At 42.1% G+C, this 9072-nt stretch overlaps 1 protein-coding gene across 1 annotated transcript; it reads right to left on the bottom strand.

The window, feature by feature from the left end:
• Window positions 1-4437: 4437 nt before the first annotated feature.
• LOC129830604 (uncharacterized) lies at window positions 4438-7939 on the bottom strand. Its single transcript, XM_055893159.1, has 14 exons — window positions 7481-7939; window positions 7163-7269; window positions 7008-7079; window positions 6835-6918; window positions 6581-6727; window positions 6411-6491; window positions 6136-6285; window positions 5959-6008; window positions 5769-5838; window positions 5581-5667; window positions 5384-5482; window positions 5194-5274; window positions 5001-5105; window positions 4438-4572 (listed from the first exon to the last, which is right to left on the bottom strand). Exons 1-14 carry the CDS (start codon window positions 7644-7646, stop codon window positions 4438-4440), a joined length of 1434 nt encoding a protein of 477 aa, XP_055749134.1. The 5' UTR covers window positions 7647-7939.
• Window positions 7940-9072: the final 1133 nt, after the last annotated feature.

Raw genomic sequence — 9072 nt, 5'->3', positions numbered from 1 at the left:
CATATATGTTAATAAAAGTACAGCATTTTGAAACACTATTGATTACAATATAGAGATTAATAACAGAGGGGAATCTGAGAATGCAGGGATTCCACCAGGGTGTGAGTTGAAGTAGTCAAATCTGGAGCTGACAAGGGCTGGAATGATCATCTCGGATTATCTAACATCTGAGAATGGGCAGGCATTCCCTCGGATGAAGAGCATCTCAGTCTTGCTGATTATGTGCTGTCATCCATGTGGAAATGTCACCTGCATATCTGATGTAGGAAAAGAGATAAGAGAAGTTGAGTTTCCTGTGAATATGTTTATGTACTGTACATGTGTGTATGTATTTATTTTAATTTCTATTATTGTTATGTTTATTGTGTTTTGTGGTTGAGGGGTGGGGGGAGGTTGATGGGGATGGTGGTGTTGGGGGTGTCCTATTGAGGGCGAAGGGACCTATTGGGGAGGGGATTCTTCATAGAGGCACATTCAGTCATAATTTTGCTTATTATATTATTATACTTTTTTTCCTTTTTTTTCTATTAAAACAGTTTACTGTGATTATGGATATGCACTCATGTTGACTTATGTATTTGAACTTTCTTTTTTGCCCTGAGTACACATTTTTTATTTATTGTTATTATTTTGTTATTACTACTGTACCTACATTTAAAAAAAAAAAAAAAAAAAAAAAAAGGGGGAAAAAATAAATGTAGGAACTGCAATTAGAGGGAATAGCACAATGGGGTGGGGGATTGAGGGATGGGTATTCTTAAGTGTGCCAGGCCTTACAGTCCCAAGATAGAAGGGGAGGGGGGAGAATTTCGACAGGCAAGAAAATAGCCTTGCCGAAAGCAAGCAAGTGGCAAGAGTGATTGAGGGGACAAATTGATTTTGGGGAAAGTGGGGAAAGAAATAAGCTGTGTTCTGATACTCTGCATCGTTTGCATTTAAAAGCATTGGATTGGTGCAAACATAATGGTGAGACATTCCACCACAGCACAAGACCACTGAACGACCCCAGGCCAAGTGTTTTCTTTCCTAACCCCCTGTATTATTAGAATATTGTGAATACCTTCGGAAAGTGGACAGGAATTTGCTGGCTTCTTGCCTTCCTTGAGTTTGTGATCAACTACAGTGGCAAGAAAAAGTATGTGAACACTTTGGAATTTCCTGTATTTCTGCATAAATTGGTCATAAAATTGGATCGGATCTGTTTAAACTAATAACACACGAAGAATTATACATTTGAATGTCTTTATTGAACACACCATGTAAACATTAACACTGCAGGGTGGAAAAGGTATGCGAACCCTTGGATTTCATAACTGGTTGACCCTGCTTTGGCAGCAATAACCTCAACCAAATGTTTTCTGTAGTTGTGGATCAGACCTGCACAACGGTCAGGAGGAATTTTGGACCATTCCTCTTTACCAAACTGTTTCAGTTCAGCAATATTGATCCGCTCTCTTGAGGTCATGCCACAGCATCTCAATCAGGTTGAGGTCAGGACTGACTGGGCCACTCCAGAAGGCGCATTTTCTTCTGAAGCCATTCTGTTGTTGATTTACTTCTGTGTTTTGGGTCGTTGTCTTGTTGCATCACGCAACTTCTGTTGAGCTTCAATTGGTGGACAGATTGGCCGAACATTTTAGATGTGCAGCAATGTTTTTTTTGGACAGCAGTGGCTTCTTCCGTGGTGTCCTCCCATGAACACCATTCTTGTTAAGTGTTTTACGTATCGTAGACTCGTCAACAGAGATGTTAACATGTTCCAGAGATTTCTGTAAGTCTTTAGCTGACACTCTAGGATTCTTCATAACCGCATTGAGCATAATGCACTGTGCTCTTGCAGTCATCTTTCCCATACGGCCACTCCTAGGGAGAAAAGTAACAGTGCTGAACTTTCTCCATTTGTCTTCCCGTGGACTGATGAACACCAAGGCTTTTAGAGATACTTTTGTAACCCTTTCCAGCTTTATGCAAGTCAAAAAAATTTTTTATTGGTCTTCTGAGATCTCTTTTGTTCGAGGCATGGTTCATATCAGGCACGGATTCTTGTGAATAGCGAGCTAAAATTTTGTAAGTGTTTTTTTTATAGGGCAAGGCAGCTCTAAACAGCATCTCTAATCTCGTCTCATTGATTGGACTCCAGGTCAGCTGACTCTTGACTCCAATTGGCTTTTGGAGAAGTCATTAGCCTTGGGGTTCACATTTTCCAACCTACACTGTGAATGTTTAAATTATGTATTCAATATAGACAAGAAAAATACAATTTGAGTGTTATTAGTTCAGCACACTGTGTTTGTCAACTGTTGTGGCTTAGATGAAGATCAGATAGCTAGCCTTGAATAATTAGCTTCAACAATAAATAAGCCTTCCATTTTGGAAATTGCATTCTGATACGCTTATAATGTATTTAGTGTTTACATTGTTCCAAAGGGTCAGAGAAATTATATTGTAATCTATACAGCACCTGCTTGGCACACTTAATATCCACGCAGTGCTTGCTCCTTAACTTATTTTTATTGATCTCCAGTATTTTCTACAACTAGTCAAATGTATTCCTCACATCTGAATTCAACTTTACCTCAAGAGCGACCAGTAAACATTCCCCTGTTTCAAGTTTATTTGTCACGTCCTGCACCCCCGCAGCAACCTGGGCATTCGTCTCTATGTGGAGACAGAGGAGGGTGAGCCTCATAGAGTTAATACTATGGTCAGGGTCAGGAAATGCTCTGCAGATGGGGAGGTTATTTCCTACAAAATGGATGTCTTGATTATTATGCCTTTGAATAAAGAGGCAAGATAACTCAGAATACAACACCAGTACCTGCGCAGTAGCACTAATGTCATACTATATGTAATTGTTTAGTAAATACATAGAAATGGAGATATGTTATTTTTGGTTTACCTCATGATTAAATCTCAAACACACACACACACTGTTTTCTCTCTATCAGTCCTTGTCAGCTGGGTGGGTAGGCTTGGTGGGTCGAAGGGGCCCCCACTGCAAACTGCCCTTCTTCAGAGCCAGCCAGGTCCCCTGTCGCCCCCCACGCACCCTGAAACCCATCCCGCACAAGAGGGAGCCCAAATATGACCTGCCCCTGCCCAGTATACATGGTGAGGTCCTACAAGGTCAGGGGACAACACTGGTTTTAGGTCTTGTTGTGAAGCTTGTTTAATGCAACATTTAAAGGCATAGTTAATCCAAATGACTAAATTAATTAAGTTGTGTTTACATTTAATTGCGTCTTTATTGTAAATCCAATGCATCCAAAGTGTGCTTTACAGTCTGTCCTGTCTCAAAACATATTGTTTGGTCCCTTTCAGATCACAGCCACGTCAACAGTGGGCGTCAGGCTTGTAAGAGACATGAATTATGTGAGCTTTAGTGACCTAGGCTGGAAGGTAAGCTTCTGTCTCCCTGAACTACTCATTCTACTGAATAGATAATATCATGAGCTAACATTGTATCACCTTATTTGCTGTAACACACAATTAGTGTTTTTAGGGAAGCAAGGCATTTGTGTAGTACGTGCATTGTGGTGTATGTATTTCTGATAGAAATATAGTCTGTTCTAGTCATTCTATTTCTATGGTATTCTCTCCATTGGTTCCTGGCTCCTACGGGTTACTCTGCCTTCTACTGTGATGGAGAATGCCTATACCCTCTGGGGTCCTGCATGAACGCCACCAACCACGCTATGATCCAACTAGTGGTCAGTATGCACTACTACACCCTCACATGAACGATAACATTGGTTTCAGTGGGAAAGACGGTAATTGGCTCAGACATGAATGGGAAACATGGCAAATTGAAAGTAAAATACCCATGTTAACTGAGTCTACAATGGCAGACTCTTAAAGTAGAGTACAGATAGTGAGAAGTTACATTCAAGACTGAAGTGGTCGACTTTGCTATATGCCTGCTCTTTAAATGACAGACTGACCAGGTAAAACTATGATCCTTTATTGATGTCACTTATTAAACCCACTTCAACTAGTGTAGATGAAGGGGAGGAGACAGGTTAAAGAATGATGTTTCAGCATTGAGACATGGATTATGGATGTGTGCCATTCAGAGGGTGAATGGGCAAGACAAAAGATTGAAGTGCCTATGAACAGGGTATTTAAGTGACTTTGAACAGGGTATGGTAGTAGGTGTATCAAGAATGGTCCACCACCAAAAGGACATTGAACGAATTTGACACAACTGTGGGAAGCATTGGGAGTCAACATGGGCCAGCATCCCTGTGGAACACTTTCAACAGCTTGTAGAGTCAGTACAGTATCACACATCACAATACAATGCCATAAAGTGTGGGCCTGTAGTACCTGTAAATCAACTAAACTGTGTTGTTTATTTCCTTATGCAAAGAATAAAGCATAATTGTTCATGTAATATTAGCCTCATAACTCCAGGAAGAGGAAATAGTGATGAAACAATCAAGTAAATGAAAAGACAGAGACAAATCCTTTTGAACTACTAGTTATTTTATTTAAAAATGTAAAATTCAGTGCAAAGTAATGTAGTGCATTAGTGTCTAGATCCCTGTTAGGTGGCAAAGTGTCACAAGAATCCTGTGGGGAGAGAAAACAAGAGAATACATTAATTTAATGGGTGTTAACTAATCACGGTTCAACGAAGCACTTCAAGTCCTCAAATCCTGAGAGAGAGAGAGAGAGAAAGTGTGGCGTTTCAGATCTCTGCAGTAGGACTACATGCTGGCCATGAGGTTCTCCAGGTGGTACTCCAGGAGTCTGAAGAGCTCAGTGACCAGAGACACTGGGTTAAAGTACCAGGCCAGCTGCTGCCCAAACATGTCATCTAGCAGAGCCATCAGCCCGCCCTGAAGAGAACACCACACAACATATAGATAATGGCTCTGAGTTACTAGCTTACCAAGAGGAAAGAGACAATGAGAGTTACTCGCTGTAAAACGTCATTGAAACCCTGTTAATCAGGAAAAAGTAAACTAGGAATAAGGAAGTAAACTCTTGACTCTTACATTGAGCAGCAGCAGGTATCTCTCAGCCTTTGGCTCAATGCTGGCAGCAGCAGGCAGGAAGGAGTACAGGAGAGCGTACAGACGCTCCATGAACCCACCAGGGTGCTAAAGGAAACAGAGGAGGAGAAGAGAAATTGAAGTGAAATTGCCAAGAGAGAGACATTGAAACATCTACCAGTGAGATGCTACTTACCACCATCAGGGTCTTCTGAGCTGTCATCATCCCAAACATCACCAGTTCAAAGAGGACATCTATCAGGTTAACATGATGGATCTAGGACAAGAAAACAGGAATGATTTCAAATAGATCAGATACTGTGATGTATAAAATACATCCATGTGGAAGAACTCAAAGTGAGACATGAAAGAGTTAATGAACTCACCTTTGCCTCAGCCAGCTCCCTCTCAATGTCAATCTGCTTGGAGGGGTCACTCAGGTAGTCCACAAAGTCGTTATAGGCACGGATGAATTCGGCCTCGTCCTATCACAAAGCAAAGAGCATTGATGTTAGTGAACAGAACACATTTCCCACTGAGGACGCTCTCTTTCCCTAGAATGAATAATGAGTTAGTGAGTTACCATGTGGTGGGCCTGAACCAGTGCGCCCATTAGGACCTTTCCCGCCACAAACAGATAGTTCCTGCTCAAGGTGGAACCAAGCAGTGTCTAGAGAAGAGGGAAGAGTTAGGGTGAGACACCCATCTTCCTCTATGAGACAGAGAGAACAAGAAGACACAGAGGGAAAAAATAAAAGTGAGTCCACTCACAGTGAAGGCCTGGCGCAGGGAGACGAGCCTCAGGGCGATGTCCTCCACTCTCTTGGTGGTAAGGTAGAGGCTGTGGGAGGGAGGGAATGGAGCATGTCAACCATTAGAGTCAATGGGGATAACAGCATGGTGACCACTATCCTTCAGCATCTGACAAGCCCAGACTACACAGACATTTAGAGGAACTCACTTTAGCAGAGGAACCTCCCTCTCCTCAGGCAGCAGGTCCTCCTCCCAGCCCTACAACAACAGAACAAACATTCAACATCAGTGACTAATGCAATGACATGACAAACAATGGGTCAATGGAAGGATCTTAATGCTACTTAAGGCAATAGAATGTGTAGCTGTGTGTCTAACATCTGACCTCATAGCAGTTGTGGCCCTCAGGCTCTGGCTCAGTGTACTGCTGATTGGTGGGCGTAGAGATGGAGGCAGCCTCCGACCACGCCGAGGAGGAGAGCAGCCCGTCCAGCCCCATGTGGAGAGTGGCGTACACCACCGAGACATCAGTCTGCTGCTCCAAAAACACACACAATACACCTGTTTACCACACACACACGTTATTAGAAAACAGAGCATATCTAATGGAAAAATGCCCAGTAATTGGTATTCTATATACATAGGAAAACCTTTATTTACCTGGTAGCAGCCAAGCGTCACATCCACAGACGTTTCGTGGCGGAGGTGAGACGCATACTGGGTCACCCTGCCAGCCACATACTGACAGAGAGAGACGACATGTTAAGGCCAAATGGAATAAGTGAAGAAAAGCCTAATCTAATACTATTTCAGTAGTATTTACATCTTACCTGGATCCAAGTGACGGACTGCACCTTGGTGGCACAGTAGGGGATGCCCTCTGGACTAAGTCTGGCTGTCTCCTTGGAGATGGCCCACACCAGTTGAGTCTCCAGGCCTCGAACCCTACTCACATGGTGCATCCTCACCACCACCTGCTGTGGAGAGAAACAACAAGTAACATCAACAAAACAACATCAGCCATCGCTGTAACTGACAACTCTGACAATGTAGATTAGGACTAGGTAGTTACAAAGACACATACCTGGGATCCTCCACGCATGTAGGTGATAATGGGGCTGATAAACTGGAAAGTTCTCCAAGCTTTAGCCACCAGACCGGCATTGTTCTGCACAAGAGGGGGGTGACATTACAATACATTCAGGTTAGAAACAGCAAACATTGTAACGGTGATGTGACTCTGTGTGCTTCTCTTACCCTGATCACAACAAGCCCACAGTACAGGGGGCTGAACCTAATCGGGATCAGCTGCCAATTACCAGTGGCCTCCTAAAGCAGACAACAAAGATTTTAAGAATGAATATGTGGGATATTTTTCAAACATAAAACCAAAAACTTTCTGAAAAGTGTACCTCAAGGATAGTCGGCACATCCTCAAGGATGATAGCAGCATCCTGGACATGAAGGATAACTGGCAGCGGTGGCACATCCAACTGGACCTCATCCAGTACAGTTGATTCTAAAATGAGGAAAAGGAATACAAACAAACAATTATTAGGACGTAAAACGTAGCACGCTAGCTAGTACTACTAGCAAAAGTGCATCGCTTAGCAACAATTGCTAAAGTTAACGTTAGCTTGGAAGTCAGAATTACAGAAATACACAACATTTCACAAATTACATTGTCAATGTTGAATGTGGTAAAATAAGAAGTTTAAAACTCCACATACCCTCTTCCAAGTCGCTGTCGCTGTCCACCTCCCGACGATCGCGAACCCTGCAAAACGGAAAAAGACAACAAAAACAACCCACAAATGAATTTGAACAACCTGTCGACGCAGTAGGCTGCCGACGTCCTCGCACTCTCTCCGTCAATCTTGAAAAGCACCCAGGCATTTTCCAGTCGATGTTTCAATCTCAGGTCTCACAAATCAGTCAAGTTTGTTGTTGTTGAACAGCAAATTGAAGTTGTTCTTGTTTTCGCACAGAAAACGTTCAATAGAACGCCGATATGTTCTAACGGTTAGATGTCTCATGGCAACACATGTATTTGAAAATTGTTGTTTACAAAAATTGACAGCTGTGTTGCCATAGAAATGAGTTTGGAACTCTATGGTTACCATTAGAATCCTATACAATTCCTGGTCATCATTCTAATTCTATTGACCCTATTTTGTCACCAGAGGCTTTCCTATGTTGTGTGTATAATATAAAATAAAAAGACCAAATGTTGTTTTTTTAAATCACTAGCTAGGTCAATGGCCCATTGAAATGTTTTAGCTTGTTTCATGGAAGTTGTTGAACCTCTGAAAGTCTAGGCTTTGCCTCAGTGGGCTATAAAGTCTTGTGGAGCACAGACAACCCGGGTTAAAACATATTGACCACATTCATACAAGGTTGGCGAAGCCACAGCGCACTGAGGTAGGAGAGCACTGAAGCATCTGCATAATTATAATCCATATCTCTTTTATAAACAGGATATTATCATTGATTATATCAAAGTGTATGTATGAATAAGTCAGTCTGACCTTTTTCATGGCAGGTTCACCTTTTGAAGCCAGATGAGGTTCCAAAAGCGTGCTGCGCACCCACCAAGCTCAGTCCCATCTCTGTACTCTTCTACGACGACAACAACAATGTGATCCTAAAGAAGCATCGCAACATGGTGGTCAAGACCTGTGGATGCCTGTGACATCTGTGGTGGCCCATCTATTCTACATCATTTTAATAAACTTCACTGCCATTGTTCCAAAATATACAAACAGGGTAATATACACTGCTCAAAAAAATAAAGGGAACACTTAAACAACACAATGTAACTCCAAGTCAATCACACTTCTGTGAAATCAAACTGTCCACTTAGGAAGCAACACTGATTGACAATAAATTTCACATGCTGTTGTGCAAATGGAATAGACAAAATAGGCAATTAGCAAGACACCCCCAATAAAGGAATGGTTCTGCAGGTGGTGACCACAGACCACTTCTCAGTTCCTATGCTTCCTGGCTGATGTTTTGAATGCTGGTCACTTTTGAATGCTGCCGGTGCTTTCCCTCTCGTTGTAGCATGAGACGGAGTCTACAACCCACACAAGTGGCTCAAGTAGTGCAGTTCTTCCAGGATGGCACATCAATGCGAGCTGTGGCAAAAAGATTTTTGTGCTTATGAAACATTCCTGGAATATTTTACGTCAGCTCATGAAACATGGGAACAACACATTCCATGTTGTATTTATATATTTGTTCAGTATAAAACATTGATTTTGAGTATTAGAATGGTATATGAATAACACCCATTGCCTCTATCATAAAGGATAACCAT

This window comes from Salvelinus fontinalis, chromosome 32 (genome assembly GCF_029448725.1).
Source record: "Salvelinus fontinalis isolate EN_2023a chromosome 32, ASM2944872v1, whole genome shotgun sequence".
Classification (NCBI taxonomy): domain Eukaryota; kingdom Metazoa; phylum Chordata; class Actinopteri; order Salmoniformes; family Salmonidae; genus Salvelinus; species Salvelinus fontinalis.
Note: the sequence above shows the minus strand (reverse complement) of the source record. Positions and strands in the feature narration are given on the sequence as shown.